The sequence below is a fragment of the Ostrinia nubilalis genome, chromosome 3, assembly GCF_963855985.1.
Source record: "Ostrinia nubilalis chromosome 3, ilOstNubi1.1, whole genome shotgun sequence".
NCBI classification, from domain to species: Eukaryota; Metazoa; Arthropoda; class Insecta; order Lepidoptera; family Crambidae; genus Ostrinia; species Ostrinia nubilalis.
Window position 1 is genome coordinate 12352972 of NC_087090.1, and position 19380 is coordinate 12372351.

General features: G+C 36.9%; 1 protein-coding gene across 2 annotated transcripts in view; it reads left to right on the plus strand.

Annotated features, from left to right (window-relative positions):
* The window catches only part of LOC135087962 (tyrosine-protein kinase transmembrane receptor Ror-like), a 42540-nt gene that overhangs the window by 18944 nt on the left and 4216 nt on the right, over positions 1 to 19380 (plus strand). For both annotated transcript variants that reach the window (XM_063982828.1, XM_063982829.1), the window contains exons 2-5: positions 11069 to 11138; positions 11503 to 11658; positions 12993 to 13087; positions 18661 to 18858. In XM_063982828.1, coding sequence (XP_063838898.1) covers positions 11069 to 11138; positions 11503 to 11658; positions 12993 to 13087; positions 18661 to 18858 — 519 coding nt within the window. The remainder of the gene's footprint in view (positions 1 to 11068; positions 11139 to 11502; positions 11659 to 12992; positions 13088 to 18660; positions 18859 to 19380) is intronic.

A 19380-nucleotide genomic window follows, 5' to 3' on the forward strand; every position in this document is an offset into this window, starting at 1 on the left:
TAAGTACACACGTCATGTAATTTTCTCTCCAATCGAACGTTTGCAATTCAATTCCCCGCCTGACCATTTATGACACCGATCGTATTCCACAGTTCATTGGTCAGGTTACGGCCCATTACGGAACCGTCCAAACATTGTATCTACGTTAAACACTCCGCCTAGACGCCGTGCAACGGTGTGCCGACACCTGTGATATTTTATGTTCATAATTTCGCACAAATTACATCAGAATAAACAACGCTTACCAAAATAACATTAAGAGAATTCAGGGCAGCGGTAAAACTTTCCCAGCAGAATTTTATTGGACATAAACCTGGATAAGCCATTTCGTAAACCGCAATACAATTGTATGTCAAACTGCATCCGAACTATTTTTATGTGAAAAGTTAAAACTACGATCGGTAAATCAAAGCCGGGCTCGGCCTTCGCGGAAGATTTATTAAAAATAAACACTTATGCTGCGCGGAATGGCGCGTTTACGGGTAGATGGTATAATAAAAAGTGTTCTTTTTGACACCAATCTGGTGTTTATTATTTGGGACAAATGTGACCCGCCGCTGTAACCCTACACCGCGCCGCGTGTCGACCGACGCCACTCATGTTGTTTGATCTACTGAGAGCTTTTTAAACTTTTTATGTCATAGTTTAGTGCGCTTTAGGCGCCTTTATTGCCGAGTAAACATCTCGGTGTGATCTGTCATCCAGCCGCCCGCATCTTAACGAACCTTTCTTCTATTCTAACACTTCACTATTATAGATATTTCTGTTTTGACAGGCGGTATTTGTCTGAGTGGGTGTTAGGGCAATCAAAACATCCAGATGATTTACTTATCTAGCTAATAATACGCACAGGGTGTGAAACTGTAAGTTTACTTTCTTTCTGAAAATGCACATTGATATCTAACGTTATCAATATTTAAGGTAGAGTTACCTTATTCATATCAGAGTAGGTAATAATTTATTAATTACCTTACTTATGGCGTCCTTAATAATTATTACAAAATCTGTACCCTAGGTATAAGTAACTTTATCAGCAATCAATTACTGATGGATACCTATGTAAATAAACAAAGGATTGATTCGTTTATCTTAAAACAAGTGTAATGCTTGATATGTTGTTGATGTTTCAGGAAGACTGTTGTTATGCTGAAAGCCCAGTTGGTTCGGACCGGCCGGTGTTCCGACACATTGGGAAAATAGACAGACCATAATGTTATAGGAGCGGGACGGGTTTATGCCGTGCGCACCAGTAACAAGTAAATAGCACATGTATAAATGAACATCTAATATGATATAAAATCGTTCTAATTGAGTGATGATATTAAGGACTTGGTTGAAAAATTAGATAGTATTATTTCAGAGATCAAGCGATAAAAGCTCCTCAGAGCTTGTCCCAAAAGCTACTATTCCATAATACTCTAACCCCCTTATTAATAAAAGTTACACCCTAGTTAAGCTTTGCTCTCTCTTAAATTGACATTTAATATGGAAAAAATAGTGTAACTTTTTATTAATAAGGGGTAAGATTTTCCACGAGTTATTTTACTGAAATTATTTAAAATTTTAATAACACTTGGACTCTCCTTTTAAGCTCCACTTGCGTTAGGAAATAGGATTGTTCCCTCCTGCTGCATCCCATCCGACGCTAAGCGGTCGGATTTTTAAATAAACATTTTTAATGATCGGCCCGCGCTGCCACCGCGCCAGGTGTGCGCAGGCGGCGGTTCGGGCCCTCCCGCACCTACTTCTTTTGTTCCTAAAACAGTAACCCACTTAATCTAAGAATTCTAATTCCCTTGACATGCATCATCTTTATTTAATGAGATGAAAGCGAGCAACGTGCGAGCATCCCATTTGATTAATGCTAATTCTACCACGTCCACCAATTAATTCTCCGGCCATCCCTCAAACCTGAGGACGCAGGTCGTTAGTAAACTTTACCCACCTATTTAACGTTTTCCCAAGCGTTTCGAAGAAACAGGCACATAGTCAAAGAGTAAAGGTTACTAATTGATTTTGCAGAGTGGGGAGTAAATAATGGAGAGTAGGTACCTATTTAGCTTGCGAATAATAAAAAGCCTATCCTACACCTAAAGTTCAGCACTCAGAACTTATTTAATGTACTATATTAAAAAAGAGGCTGACAAAGGTGACTGAGTTTCTTCCGCCACTTCTCAGTACAAGTATGTTGTCCCGCTCGAAGTGGTGGTAGGGATTCCATACCTACTAGGGAAAGCTATATTTGGGACGTGTATTATGTGACGGGAAAATGGCCATGTACTGAATAAACTATTTTATTTATTTATTTATTCATAACTCACTTTTTTCAGCTACTTATAAGCACTGTCAAAGAGTACATTTAATTGATAATTGATTTAGATGAGTTAAAGAACAGCTACTTACGCCTTCAGACGTTCACAGTTTGCTTGCTGCCATATTTTAATCACGCACAAGGTATTTCATCAACATGAAATAAGACGGAAACTTTGAGTCATAACATTTGCATCTTATTTATCGTTAACGAACGATACACCACACATCAATATGGGCCATTCTTAAATTTGTGCCAAATTTTTTAAAAAAATTAAAGATTTTTTTTTTGAACTTTTTGCGATGTGTATCGAAAGTATAAACCAAAAGCATACTTTTGATGTATATGGACAACCTTAAAGCCCTCGGAAAGGAAACAAAATAGCCTACGTAAACACGGCTGTGACACTGCATGACACGGATGTGACAGTTTTACATTTTTACTGTAAATAATAATATTTATGTTGTTAAATTTATATCATAATAGTTTAAATTGATTAACAATAAAATATACTAAATTCGTTTCATCAACAAAGGTGTTATTTGGTAATATGTACTTTTTTCTGAACATCCAAAAATTTAATTAAAATTGAGATCAAAAATACCGTCAGGTAGTTAATATATCTACTAGATAATAAAAAAATAGACTTTTTATTATTGGCACTATCTGATCATGCTTCTGATATGCTACCTACATGGTTTCGATATGATAATATGCTTAACAAATTAGTAAATCTTAAACACAGTAGGTACCTAATTGAGTGTCAAATGCGATTTCTGTAGGATTCACATAACAGTTGGTTTTGACAACTTAAACATGTTTCATAGTCACCGTACCACTAAAAATATGGTTAATAGCAATTCCTTTTAAAACGACTCCGACCACCTCTGCAGGGCCTTTACCGGGAGCTGTCTCAGTAAAATTTGATATTACTGCAGAAATGAGAAAGTGCAATAATTTTTCCTTCGTGGCATCTAGAAAATCATACTAGCGAAAAATAAGTACACTTACTAAAAGGCTATTCCTAAAAATTGCACAATACACAAAATAATTTAGCAGAACAACAAAAACTATTAAAATAATAAAAATAGAATGTCACAACCACGCGTTGTAATGTCACGACCATGTACTTAAATAGTTTGCGGTAGTGACACATTTTTAATACCATGGCCGTGACAATTTGGAACGTGTCCGATATATCCAAAAAACTATCTGTGAATTAGCAGATCTTGTGCAATTATCTGAAACTATACTGCAGGAGGTACATAATTATGTTTTATACAATAGCGTGACATTGATACCTACCTTTAAAAACCGTACACGGGATGGACGTGTTATGGTTGTCCCTTTTTTCAAATAAATAAGAAATAATTTTTTGCGGCTCACTCACTACGTTCAGCCATTTGCAAATCTAATAAGATGACAATGTTACTGTTCTAAAAAAACTTAGCAATGGATGTCAATATCAAAGATAGTTTTTTACCGAGTTACGCATATTTAAAGTGGCGCACGTGGTTGTGACACAAAAACTGCTCACACAATGTTTGGTGTTCAAAATCAAAAATGGTAATTATTATTGATATAAATTTTTAACAGTCTTATATAACATGTATTAATCTTGCATAATTACTGTAATATTTATCAAAATAACATAACATCTCTTCAGAAAAAAATATTGTATGTCCAAATCCGGGAATCTCACACTACACGGTCCGTGACATTTTGGACTTGTAACTTTTTTTAAATATTCTTCTAATAGTTTTATGATAAAAATGATATTGGGCCTAGTTAATAGAGGTATTTTACTAAGTAAATTAATATACAGTGCACTGATTTTCTTTAAAAACATATGCTATTCTTACATCTCACACAAAAATGCGTAAGAATAAGAATGGCCCATATGTCAGTGTTAGGATCGAGAACAATGGTTTCAATAATTTGTTATATTGTTTCGCTATTGAGCAAGTTGTCGTTTCTTCGGGCGTTATTGTGAGGTGTTATTTATATTGTAATCTGTCAGAATGTCACGTGGGTGCCCTCGTAAGTTTCAACATGGCCGCCAATGGGATGTTCAGATAGATAACGAAAACCGATATCCGGTCATTTTGAAAACAGAAAGACGTGGGTGGAGGTGGGTGAAGATGACGATAATGGGTGTAATGCAAAGCGAGACGCTCGGAAACACCCATCTCCATACGTAATCGCTCGAAACTACAATTAGCTATTGTTAAAGTGAAATAGTGGGTAGTTTTCGAGGAAAACTTTATGACGTGCAATTAGATAAATGAGTTACATTCAAAGAAGGATTGAACAACTTCCTACAGTTAGAGTCGGACTCTTACAATCGAAAGAAGGTTCAATAGCGAATTAAGACACATTGATTGAAAAATCATACCAATTGTTCTCTCACAACACGTTAACTCTCTCTCCTCTGTGGTTGAGGATTCCGGGTGAAGCTCGCTTCCACCTTCGGCCTGATCATCACTTACCATCAGGTGAGATACAGGCCAAGAGCTTCCACGTTGGGGATAAAAAAAAAAAAGAACTAGAACTCCAGGCTATAGCATGTTCATCTAAACACAAACAACCAAACAATAACAGTAAAGATGACACAACATTCAATAAACTAAAATCTAAAGTAGAGCTACGGTCGGGCCAGCAAAGGTTAGTATGTAAATTGATAGAGCTGCACCGCGTCCCAACTGTAGGTTCCTACTCGTACCGCTTAATAAACTCCGATTCTATAGTTTGACAGCTCCGAGAGGTTAAGTCTTTACTAGACTTAAATAGGATTACCAATTGTAAAATACGGCATTACCCGCCCAGCTCGCACTTAGTATTACATAATAATATTAACGTAGGACTGTAAATTGAATTACCTACTCAGCTTTAATAAATAAAAGGCTAACAACAGTGACTAAGTTTTTCCGCCGCTTATTTTCAGTGCTAAGTTAGAGCTTTATTTGGCTCGAATTTGTCCTCAAATTAACTAACTTTCTATAAAGTTTTGGGGCATAGGGGTTATTAACTAATTCGTAACTCATGTTTATTAAACTTTAACTCAGGTTTAAAAATGACAGTAAAAAGAACAAAAATGTAGAGTGACATTCGCAAGAAGGTATGTACGCGTTATAGGTACATGGATTATATTTTCCTAATAGTTTCAGAAAATTAATCATTTCTAAGATGTTACCTGACCACACTCTAGGCCAAAGCTAGTGCCTGGCGGAGTCACGTTCTAACTCACGATAAGATCTGGGATCGGAATAAAATAAAACCAAAACCAGTAATTTCTAGTTGCGCCTTTAGCAATTGATTTCCCTACCTCGATAGTAAACTTATCTGACTATACAATAAATATAAACGCTAAGTCGATACTCGATTCATTGTGCAGGGTTGCACTTTCTTCCCTATAAACTTCGGGCGTTGTTGGGTTTGCTCGATCCCCTACTTCAGGTTTCCTTACCATTATCTGCTTGACAGATTCATTTGCGCGATTTTATCTAGCACATTATTGATTTGAGGGTTAAGATACTGAACTTGTATAGTGTCAGGAACCAGCTAGCGCATTGGGCTGGACACCATGAGTGAGGAATTTAATTTATAAGAGGAGATTATCCTTTAACTGATAGAGGGAATCCCTTTGCTCACATAATAATTATCTGAATTTACTCGTCTATGTTTGCTCATAAAGTTTCATAATACCAAGGATGTTACAGTCTTCATCATAAGAAGAAACTACCTAATAGGAGACATTCTGTTAGCTTTTCTTTTACTGGAAAATTGTCCCATCCACGTGTCAGTATTTTTAAGTGCAACTTTGTTTTGAAAACCTACTTCGCGATACCTAATTGCCTGGACGAGCTACGGTGGGTCTTCTATTGAATACCTTCCATACGAGACATTCAAAATAATAAATTGAGTCGTTTGATAGTTATATTGCCAGTCATGTCTCACTAAGATGCTTTAGTCACTTTGCCAGCAAACGTTACTGACTTTTACTTTGACTACAAATTACTTGATTGTCCAGTTGTAGGCTATTCGACTAGAGGTTCTCTTCCATAAACATTTCACTTAACAACACAAGTGCACAACACCTAACATAGTAACTATTGTCATTATTAAAAACATTAATTGCGAACAATCAAAGGTTTTCTTTGGCCTTTTTTTACCAAAATTCGTATGCAAAGTTCGTATTTAATTATTTCCTACTCTGCATAGTTTATTATCCGATCTAAAGTATCCCGTAGTCATCCAGTATATAAATAAGAGTAGAATGGGTAATTTCGAGCCTTTTTAAAAAAATGTTTATTACCGTAGCATTTTTGGACATTTTAACTACATTTGTAAGAATTCCCGTGCGATATGGCTTTAAAATGCTGCGCCTGCGCCCAATAAAGGCGACGTCATTGTTGCGCGCGCGGCCGTATCGATCACATTTCACCCGCCACAATGAGCCGCTCGTTAACCACACTTACCGTTAGATGAATGCCCACTGATTGTGCAATACCTAAGAATCTAAGATCTAAGTATGGATATTGTTACACGTCCAGCGGAATATCCGATCGTAAATCCATATTATCGTGTTCATAATGGAGAAATGAATGGAACTATAAAACAACATTTATGGGTTACGTTTGGATAATAGTACTCGATTGGTTAGGTTACCGACGAATTGTGTAAAACTCGTATTATCTGATCTAGAAAAGAAAGGGTTAATAGATTCAAATAACTTTAAACAACACAACAACACTCGTAACTACGAAACCTCACAAACTGATTTGTCTGAACAAAATCTACAAGAACTTACCTACTACATCCGACATTAACTTGTGGAAGTTACGAGTTTCGCAGAAGTTTTAGGTCATCTTGTTACCAAGAGCAAAATCGTCGTCCTTCCTAAAACTTACCTCAGTTCAGAGATTTTATGTAAAGAGTGAAAACTCTCAAAAAGGTTTTAACCTTTTTGAGTGTTTTCGTTAATCTTTTATTTTATTTTTCTTTCTTTGTCAAGTATTTCTTTTAACTTAACACCGGCAACGTTAACGCAAAGGTAACTAAGTAGGTAATAGAAAAAAAGGTTTTGTCTATTTGGAAGTGGTTTCTTTGGTTACGCCTGAAAGCACTTACTGTAACAATAACTTTTAGTGAAAATAAAATGAAAATCAGTTGTGATTTATTACTTATAGTGACGCAAGTTGTCAGTAAGTACCTAATATAAAAATAATGCCTGAAAGCGGGTGTTTGAACTTTTTAATGTATAAAGCACGTGGAAAAAGCTTATGCATACTGAAATATCTGCGTTTGCGTAGTTTATAGTCATAATAATGCGCGTGTAACAACTACGTAACTGGCAATAAAAGTTACGCGTACGTTGATTCAAACGAACTACCCACGTCAGCTGGTGTAGAGATGTGCTTCATAATGCTATTTTAACAATGCATTTTAAACACAGTCAACTTTATAATTTGTACGAAAAGATTCATAGACAATAAGACATACAAATTGTTGTAGGTACTCTACCTTAGTCAAAATATATGTGTCTTGGCCGTTTTGTTACTTACTAATTAATAAAGGGTGAATAAATTTTTCACCTTACACCCATATAGAGTTTGTGGTGAAGTGGCGAGTAGATAGAGTTAGAGGCTCTACGTGAGATCTGAAAACTTTTTCACGGTGCGAACCATAGGTACCTATAGAAGTAATGGTCTCGTCTTGGCAATACTTCACATGAAAATGTTTTAGTAGGATCCAATCATTCTTCATTAAATTACGATAAATATTATGTACCTACTTAATAATTTCATTCTTGGATGGCTTGTCTCTATGTATGTAATTATTTTTAATAACTGTTATAAAAAGTCATATAAGTTTTATTATCAAAATTTTGTTCAATTTTCTTTTGTTATGTGTTTTTAAAGAGGGCAAAAGGGCGTTAGTCATGCCATAGGTCGTACCAAAAATTCTGAAATTAAGCTTAAGTTGAATGTTTTAGAGGTAATAAAGCAATTCAATCTACGTTCAAGCTTCTTTTTCGGAGTTTCAAGTGAAATTCTTTTTTACTCAATGTTGGATAATAAAAAGTAATAACTAGGACTTACTTACGTAGAGTTTTTCAGAGAAACTGTGTTGAATCAATGAGAAGGGCTTCTTTTCTTCTAATCAACTCGTGCGCCCATAATATGAATTGACACACATCACAATTTATTCACACGCTTGACGCTATGCTTGAGTGAGTTTGGTTCGAGCTTGAGCTTTGTTTCGTAGCCCTTATGTCAGATTATCGTCATAAGTTACGAAAGTGTGCACATCACTACACCTTTAGGAAAACAGAAGCTTCCTGCTCCCTGATTCCATTATTGGGACTCCAATGATAATTAGATTCTACACGTGTCTCCTCAAAATGTGGACTATAGCTTTCACGATCACACGTGTTTCAATTTCAGCCTGCACGAAGCTCACGTAAATAATGCAACGCTGTACGTTTTGATTTCGAACAAGCGGTGTTTGATTAAGCCAGTGGGGGTTCGCATAATCAAACGAGTGATTTCAGGATTTTGAAAACAGCTTTTCTCTAGAGACTAGGCGCGATGGTGTTTTTCTTTTCGGGAAAGGGAAATCCACTGAAGGTAATCATGTTTTAAGTCCTTTCCATATTTCTGAATCAGTCATGACAGTTAATGTTTATTTTTGATAAAATGTTGTCCTCTTACTTTCATAACTTCAAAACTAAGTTCTTTCACACCATAACTGAAGTCATATTATTAATTTTAGCATAGGTATCATGAAGGCCAAATTACACATAAGTAGCCTTAGCGTTTAAGAGAATGAAGGAATCGTATTCAGCACAGCTGTTTTATTTTTAACGCACTATTATTACAAGTAGTTATTGATTGCCCAAATTAACACATTGTTTAGTCTGCGCATGGTGCTCTTAGGAACTTTAATCTTCATTGAAGATGTAAAGTTGTTATTTTATTCCATCAATCAATTTTATCAATTAAGTCATTAGGAATTGAGTATTTTGCACACATTCGGGGTTTATAAGCTTACTTTATATTTCAAATTAAAAGTTGGATTCTTCTGCTCAATTTTAATTTTACAGAAGAATGCCAAGTGCATTATTACAGTTTATGATAGCTGCGATGTACGGCAGCATGTTTGCCGCTTGTATAGGCACAGAAGTGGATGTTATTGACGCTGAAGACATAAACTTTGAATTTATATCAATAATTCACTTATGTACAATGATATTATTGATTTATCGTAACCCCGGGCCGGCGGAGCGCGGCCACTCACGATAGCGTGGCCAAAATAGACTTACGGCGAACATCTCCACCGGCAGGAGATAACGCACGCTGCCCAATCGTCTTATTTTTATTTTATTATTATAAACCACTTACAAGACCATACAACCAGTATTACGTTAAATAAAGAGCAAGAAGCTCGTAAATCATTCGTAGCGTCGGACCCTGAGTACCGCTATGATCAGATAACTCGTTGTTTACCTTAATCGCGACAATAGATGCATCAGAATGCCTCAACTAATTAGCAGTCAGATACGTGTGTGCCAATTAATATGAAAATGTAAGGACATTTTAATTGACAGCAAATGAGTTGCCCAAGCTCTTTGTTATGGATGGCGTGTGGCAGTGCAAGGCTTCATGTGGGAATGCGACTCTGCCCATACGAGTTTGATATTTGACTGTGTGTCAAAGAGGCTATGTGAATGGCTCTTTTCGTGTGCCTCGAGTTTTCCTCCTTTCCTCTTGATATCCGAAACCTTACTTTCCATTTAAAAAAGGATATAAAAGACTAAAAATAAAATGTTTTGATATAATAATGACAATTTTATAGAGCTTCATTCATCGTGAAAAAAAAATTTAGAAAAACATATCTACAATTTGGATGTTTTTGTGCTTGAAGCTTTTCAAATGATCACAAACAAGTATCGACATTTATCGTAAACATAGTGTCCATTGTTATCTATTTTCTGTTAAAGCTATTCAACAGCCTGGATATCAAGTTACGGTGGATTTAATATACTAAACGATTGTAGAACTAGAGCAAGAGCGTTTGTTGCATAATATCCTTGTTATTTTGTAGTAAATTTTAGTTATTTATTTACTATTTAAAACGCAATTCGAGGCTAAAAAAATACAAACGAGAATTTCAGTTCTCATTCATTCATAGAATCCTCGCGAAAAAAGTTAATTATAATTTTCAGAGAAACGCCGATAAACACTTTAGTTTGTACAAATAAAGTAGGTATACAAGAGTAGAGGGCAATTTCGGTAGAGGGCGGACGGCGGGAAACCGCGTGAAATGAAAAAGGGCTACCTACGTTCGGAAATACTTATACTTAAGCCTACAAGATATGCTCTTCTATACTAATATTATAAATGCGAAAGTAACTCTGTCTGTCTGTCTTGCTTTCACGCCTAAACCACTGAACCGATTTTCATGAAACTCGGCATAGAGATAGTTTGAGTCCCGGGAAAGGACATAGGATAGTTTTATCCCGGTTTTTGAAACAGGGACGCGAGCGATTAAGGTTTTTTTGTGACAGACAAAATTCCACGCGGGCGAAGCCGCGGGTGGTAAGCTAGTTCTTTATATTATAACGAGGTTATGGATAGAATGATCAATTATTTGTTTGGTTACAGGTTACCATTACAGAAACATAGTGCCACTAACTGGCACCCTTATGTTACAATGTGTTAGCGTAATGACATTAATTAAACGTTATTGTTTCAGCGACTACGAGACAATGGAGGCAAACGCGCGAGAGTGGCGAGGGAGGAGGCACGGGACCAGACGGTTACAGGTAAGTAAAAATAATGAATTAAGTTTTACTTAGTACCTAATTGGGTATATCCTTTCTACTTTAGATATTTTATGAGCTAGAAGCAGTTCTTTACATGACAGTAAAGTAACTATCAGTTACTTAGGTATAAGTAAGTATTTCTCTATTAGGGGCGCGTCGTCAAAGTACCTAATAATTTTAGTCTCAACCGTCAATAGATGTTCAAATCCAATAAAAGAATATGGTCTATTAGTGGTGAAGTTATGAGTATAGAAAAACAGTGCAGGGTAGCTTTCATAAAACATAAACGAATTCCTTTTTCCTTTTTGAGATACCCTTGCGATGTTTGCAAATTACCTACTTTGAGCAAAATCTTCATTTTCAGGGAAACTATTCAAAGGCCCGTGCTTGCCCCAGTCTTGCCTCGGAGGCGTCGAGGAAGTGGCCTGTGTGCCTCTGAATAACAACACGACGCACTACTGCCTGTGCACCTCAAACGGTCTGCCGCCCACTAGTGACTTCAAATGCCCTAGGAGCACAGGTGACTATGGTTTCTAAGGCTGAGTTGCTCCACCTAACTTTAACCGTAACTATAACGATAACACTGGTTATCTTATGCTTTTCGTTTGGGATTTGACAGATTTTTGACGTTTGTTAAAGTTAAAGTAAGATAGTGCAACCCAGCCTTAGTTTAAAGCTGTGATGTTAGGTAGAGACACGAATGTTTGTTAACTCTGTTGTTTAATTAAGAATTTTTACTTGTAAGTTTCCACTTCAATTAAAATGGTTTCGTCGTAGTAATAACAAGTTTCGCAAATCAATCCTAGTTAGTTAATTTCCCGCTGTTGAATGAACACCGTCTTGTGCTCTAAAATGGGACCATAACTATTATATGGTTTAGATATCATTATTTTATTTTGTTATTGCGCCTAATTATAGTTAAATTTCAAGAATCGTGTAGATAAAGTCAAAGAACTCATATAACTGAAAAAATCTGAGAATTCTTTGAAGCAAAGTACCACTTTAAAATAAATAAGGCTTCTCGCATTAATTATGAAAATCTAATTTTAGTATAAGTGCGCTCGTAATAAAAGTTAAATGAAGTAGCTACGAAATAGGTAGGTATCCTACCAATTATTGTAAAAGTAACTATGTCTGTTATGGATGTTGTGGATGCGGGCAGCGCAGGACCGTGCATTGTGATTTGTGAAAAACCTTGGAGGAGGCCTTTGTCTAGCAGTGGACGTCATTTGGCTGAACTGAACGAACTATGCCAGTAAACAAAAATGTTTATTAATATTGTATAAATACCTCCCTAAAAACCTGAAAATTATAGAGTCGTTTTCAATGTCGCACTTAAGCATAAGCTCATCGCTCGCATCTTTTGACCAAAGGGTTCAGGTTTAGCTCTAAGATACCTACAAAACATCACAATCCTACTTAATAATATTATAAATGCGAAAGTTTGGATGTCTGGATAGACATCCAAACATCCAAACTTTCATGTATGTTTGTTACTCTTTCACGCAAAAACTACTGAACGAGTTTTGTTGAAAAACTGTAAACACAGCCTATTATTGTTTATAACACAGATTAACATATAGGCTATAATTTATGACGATATGTGACAAACTAAATTTCAATAAATAAATAAGACGTGGGTAAAAAGCACCATCTATCGTCATTGGTTAAAATCTACAGCGCTGGACAAAAAATACGTTCGTAAATATTAATGTGGGGGAAGCCGTGGAACGTCATCTATCAACAGCATCGTTAGTAATAAAACGAGGTCCACGCGTACGAAGTCACGGGCGGCCGTTAGTGAATAAATGAATTATGAATTACAGACTTCTAATAAACTTCTCCTTTTTCCAGTGCCCGTGACGCCGGTGCCGATCCACAACATCATCCCACCGACCACGTCCAACACCTCCGCAGAGAGTCGCTCGGCGTCGCCGGCCTCCGACGAGGTAACATCCATCTTCATTACGTTTTTACGCAGACACTTTTTAGGGTTCCCTCGTTGTTCTCTCAATCTATACTTTACTACTATTACAGATTTTGTTAGGTTTAAAGCGCTAACTTCCAGAACTACTGGTCCGAATTTAAAAAATATTTTTGGAGCCCAAGGAGGAATTCTATAAGCTCTCATATTATTATACCATCACGCTACGACTAAGCAGCAGAGCATTAATTAAAAATGTTACGAAAATGGGAAAAATATTCTAACAGTTTTTACGGGTACGAAGTCGCAGGCACGGCTTGTATTTTTTTTTTACTTATATGTTTCCCGCGTAACAATTGAAATGATAAATAAGCTTCTGATGAGGTAAACATCCATCATTATTGTCTCTTTTTAGGGTTCTTTTAATGTTTTTCTAAGGGTTTTCCGCATTGCAATATTGAAGTAAGAAGCACACACATAAATGGGTGAATATCCCAAGTACGTTTTTTACGCGGCGGAGCTGAGAATCGATGGGAGAAATGTAACTAGAGCGATGATTTTTTTTCTGTATATAGTTAAAACAGCGTTTTACACGATAGCAAAGTCTTCAGGACAATAGGTAGTTATTTTATGTACTAAAAAAAATTTCAAAGGCCCAAAATCTAATAGCGGTGGCGTGTCCTAACTCTATTTCTACTCATAAATTGTGTTATTCCTTCTTTCTCGGGGATTCTAGTAATTTAAGAATAGTATAGCCATAAAATACATTAAATAAGACTTCCAAATGATATGAAAGAAATGTGATATTTCATAATTTAAGTATTTTAAATAGCCTTTCAAAACTGTCCCACGAAAAAAAGCAATTACAGTGGCTCAATTTCGACACTCTCTTACATCTCCAAAGAAGCTTTGAGAGACGTAGAGTTCTTCTTCCCTGCATCACACAGCTGTGTCCTCCTGATCGGGCTATAAAGACTTGCGACTTGTGGTATTGTTTTTCCAGCAGACCCGTAAATATTTGTATCAGCGGCACAGGAATACAAATTTTTTCAATTTCGCTGACAAGTGTATGAGTGAAAGCTACTTACTTAGATGCTAAACGATTCTTTAACATGATTAAAGTTTGGTGTTTTGTTGTATCTGCATACAGAAATTATTGATCAGAATTATAGTTTTCTTTATAATTTGAATTTTGTTACAGTTTTTTAATTCCGGTGGCGCAATTTCGGTGGCTCCGGTGGCGAATCTATTGCCAGGATTGTTCTTATTGGCTCTGGAGCATTGTACCTAGGTCTACTAAGGTCTCAGTCATAACTACAATATCGTCAGTTAATCGAAATTGTGTGATGTACTCGCCATATCTTGATACTGAGCTCGGTCTAGCTCAGAAGCTTGAAAACCTCTAACTGGGAGGTAGTGAAGACTTTAAGAGATTGTGGTGTCTCCAACTCTGAACCCTCGCAGCAATCAGATAAGTTTCGAGTTCTGATCTTGGGGGAGGGCTGATAAATGATGAAGTTTTCATACAAATACTTCAGAAGTTGCATGTTCGTTCGTTCGTTTCAGCCAAATGACGTCCACTGCTGGACAAAGGCCTCCCCCAAGGTTTTCCATAATGAACGATCCTGCGCTGCCCGCATCCAGGCTCTTCCCGCGACCTTTACCAGATCGTCGGTTCACCTAGTAGGAGGCCTGCCCACGCTACGTCTTCCAGCCCATGGTCGCCACTCGAGAACTTTCCTGCCCTAACGGCTATCGTCTCTACGAGCTATGTGCCCCGCCCACTGGCACTTGATTTTAGCAATTCTGCGAGCTATATCGGTTACTTTGGTTCTCCTGCGGATCTCCTCATTTCTGATTCGATCACGCAGGGAAACTCCGAGCACAGCACGCTCCATCGCCCTTTGGGTGTCCGTGAGCCTTCTTATGAGGCCCATAGTAAGCGACCACTGATTTCATAAGCTCAGTTGTGATTTCATTATCTCCTGGTTCATACCTTGTTGTTTTTAATAGGGCATTCTAATCTCGCTCAAGCTAAAGTCTAGGATATCTTCGCTAAAGTGTCGGAATAATCTCGATCTTCAGCCTAATTACTTGTAGTGCTTCTTAATCTCTCCTAGCAGCTTAGGCATCTTAAAAACAGATGAGAATAGTTCTGAAACAGCTAAAATTTCCCTAGTCTCGTAGGTTGCAATCTATTCTGCCACTCGAGCTGAAAATTCGTGGGATTTTGGAGCTGGATTGGCACTGGTCGTGGCTTAGACTTTATCAGTCGACATCTTTTGAGCATCTTTTATTCGGTATTCTTCTATTTCGGTGATCTCTTCTTCTTCCTCGGTCCCTCACTGATGAGGATCGCGACCGCAGATAGTGTTCCTCCATAGACTGCGGTCATAAGCTGTGTGGTGATCGGAGAATGCACATGTGATTAAATTGCCTGTTCGTCTAAAAATGATTACTACATTTTGATTTTTGCAGTACTATTAGGGTGCAGCTCAGTACGTTTTTACAGTTCTGGCATCTTTTGCTAGGCCTTCTCTCTCCATGAGGCTGGCTGGATTTAGTCCTCCGTTTCTTAATTGTACTACTTTCATTTAGCTCACAAATATGTAATGTGTTAGTTCAGTAGTTGGTATGGACCTAGAAATATCTTCATACTTAATCTCCAGTTCGCATGGTCTTCTTTCTATAATTAGTTGCGTAATTCTGAGTGTAGGATAGGTATGATACCATCATGAAAACTTGGCTAGCCTGGACCAACATTTTTACTTATGGAAGATAAACCTAACACCAACCTGGGGAAGTTGGTCGCCCTCCCGGGACTAGAGTTGGTTTCTGGGTTTGAGGGTCATGTATGATGTCTTTGTGATGAGTCTAGAATAACGGGGCTGTTGGCGGCTAGAGCCAGAAAGTTTTGGATTTGTTCTTTATGGAGGGATTTTGCCGCTATCACCATGCTTAGCAGGCTAGTTAGTAGTTCCAGTATGGTAGTATAATACTTGGAAAGATGCTGCAGCCCACCCTCCAGTATTTTGATTGCTTAGTCGGCTCTTACGACTCACATGGGAAGATCTGATGCTTTTTTAGGGTCACAACACAGGCCTGAATATTGTTTTTAATTATAAACATCTTTACTGGATAATAATACTTAATTGATTACAAATAAACAAGTAATTTACAAATAAATAAGTAATTTGAGATAATCATCCATAACATTCCGAATTCCGCTGTATAAATAAATTTCGGTGGATTGGTTCTTAATTCCGGTGGCTTAAATACAATTTCGGTGGCTCTTGATAATTTCAAATTAACATATCTCGAGAAGTATTAATAATATTTTGATCTCTACCATATCATTGAATAATACAAGTTATTTACTATTATTTCTGCCACAAAAAAGTTTTAGAAAGTGTAAATTAAAATTCGCCACCGGAATTAGGCAAAAAACGAGTTTGTTGATATTCACCCAAATCTATTATACCTACCTATACGTAGGACTACTAGACTAGTACCATGCGGAGAGTTAAGAAAGTTGCGTCACCACCATTGTAGCCTTCTGATGAAGTGCATCCATCTTCATTATGTTTTATAGATAGGTTTGGTTGGTATTGTCACTAGCCTCTGATTTATAGCCATTTTAATTAAGTTTTTTATACAGACACCTTTTAGGGTTTCTCGATTCAAGTCATTAAAAAGGTTTTCCGCATTACGTTGATTAAAAAATATTCACGTCCGCGGAATGCCAGTCGGTGTCGTCGGCTTCGGACGAGGTATCCATCCATCTTCATTATACCAGACAACTCTTGGGGTTCACGGGGATTATAAACTACAAAGCCTGTTAAATTAAGCGGAAAGTTTAGTCTTAACTAATTTTGTGCATTAAGTCAGATTAAATCTGTCTGAATTTGTCTCTACATCTAGCACTGTTAGCTACATAGATAGAATAGATTATTATAATTCCTTAATATATTATTTTGTTAATTTCTCTTAGTCTTTTGCAAAGGATGTTCCAAGAATAAATCCTAGGAAATGTTCAGAGATTGGTGATGATTACTACTAACTTATCCATGACTAATCGACATTCTTAGTAACTTTATAATAAAACCAATTACAATATTATTGTAGACGGGATTGTAAAGTTATCGAGAATGAGTAGCTTCTGAAACACCCTAACCCTGGAAGGAACCCTGATAACTGAAAATCGACTCTACCTTGACCGGTTTTTATCACTTTATCTATAGTCCCGCTCATCCGCATGACACATTAACTCAAGTCAGTCAAGATAGGAACAATTTACGGTCTGTTTGCCCTGCAATCTTGCGTCCTGGGAAGAATTAATCGAGATCGATGGGCAATCAACGGTAATTACGTATTCTGTACAGCAGATTCAGTACAACAGCAGACAATTTTAATATTAGACGCAGCGAAATTACACCGTAATAATCAATAAATACATGTACCAGCAGTAAATTATGGTAATGCGAAAGAAATTACGGAGAGCTTAGTACCGTTTAATAAATGTTAATCATTCTTACATGGCAGGTTTCATATTCTGCGCACTTATTTTTTTAAAGCGTGAGAAATTTTCGCATGTTTTATTATTGCGTTGCTGTTTTCTGTGCTTATTTAGGTATTACTCTAATTTTATCATTTGTAGGAGCAATCCAAAAAACAAATCACTTTACCTCCTTATGGTCACATAAGAGCCGCAGCAATCCTGTAATGCAAGCCATAAAACATTTATATCTTTTCCCTTACTATCTATTTTGTTTGTGTCTCTGGTTAGGTAAAATAGATACCCATTTTTCGCGAGATGGAAAACAAAATCAGTATTTTTCCATGAACTGATAAATATTCATGTTGGGTCAGCGTGATAACGTTGTCAACCAAATTAAAAGACTGCCCACGTTCCACGTAGTATATTTTAGCTTTTATCATTGTGCTATCAATCAATAGTAAAGCTTTGCGTTTGCGATAGGTACAATAGGTTTGCTGAATAAATCAATACTTGGGATAATAATATATTTTATGGAGTACCAGAAGTGTTTTAAGGCTTTCAGTAGGCTCTACCTAACTACAATGAAAAATTAAATGGATAGAATGTATTAGGTTTTTAACCATTTACAAACGCACATAAATCTTCTTCCGCTGTGTCACAAATCTGACATTGCTCAATAAGATCGACAGCTTAAGTCCAGGATAATATTTATTTTCAAGCAATACTTAAGGATGACTTAAGCCTACCATGTCCTAACCAAACTGGAAGGAACAAACACAAACTGTTTTCTCGTGTGTCAATCTGAGAATTGAACGACCGTAATAAAATACAATGACGCCCGAGAAGTTATTTAACGCCCAAACGGTAGTCTTAAATCAATATGACAAACTAGTTGTACCCGCGTCTTCGTACGCGTGAAAACGACTTTCATACTAACTTCCAACCCCCGTTTTACCCCCTTAGAGGTGGAGTTTCGTAAAATACCTACATTCTTAGCGGACGTCTAGGAACCTATCTGCCTCAAATTTGTATGTGTTTAGTTTCTGAAAAGCCCACGACTGTAGCGAAATATATTGTCAATTACCTTTTTTGTCCACCAGATTTCCAAGTCTCTCGTGAGTCGAGACGTGTTTCCCGACTCTACCAGCAGCGACCTTCCAGCCGCCGGAGTCAATGGAGCTGGAGTACTTCTCGGCACTGCCGTCATTGGCGCCGTAGTCTTCATCCTGCTCGTTATCTCCGTCGTTATCTTCTACGTCAGAAGACGAATGCGAAGAGTCGACGGCAAAGCGCAACCGGTAGGCCAGGCTATTGAAACTGACAACGCTAACTCTACCTAACGCTTCTTATTCTATCTTTCAAACGCACAGTGGGCACAGAATAGATTAGTACTACTGTGGGTCTGATAAAACTTTAAACGATTGCTCAAAAATGTGTTGTGATTTTCATTTGTTTTTATATTTTTGGTTGGAATAAAATAAAGCTTTATTAGCATCATTTAGTTTTATTTCGCCTTAAGTACTCTCAAAGAGTTTTCGTTGAATCTACGAACTGCCCCTGAATAAAAAATATTTTTGTTTGCCAAAGTTGAGGTAAAGCCAAATAGAAAACAAATAAATCTTAATAGACTTGAATAACAACAATTGATTTCCACAATCATGAAATATTGGGCTACAATAACAAGTCTGATAAATTAAAATTGATATAAACTTTGACAAAATATTTGTTTCAAGTGATACCAATTACTCTAATTTTCAAGCATGAATTAAAAAGCATGGCAAAAAAGTTACGCCTTTCGTAGCCTTTTTCTTTTTATGTAG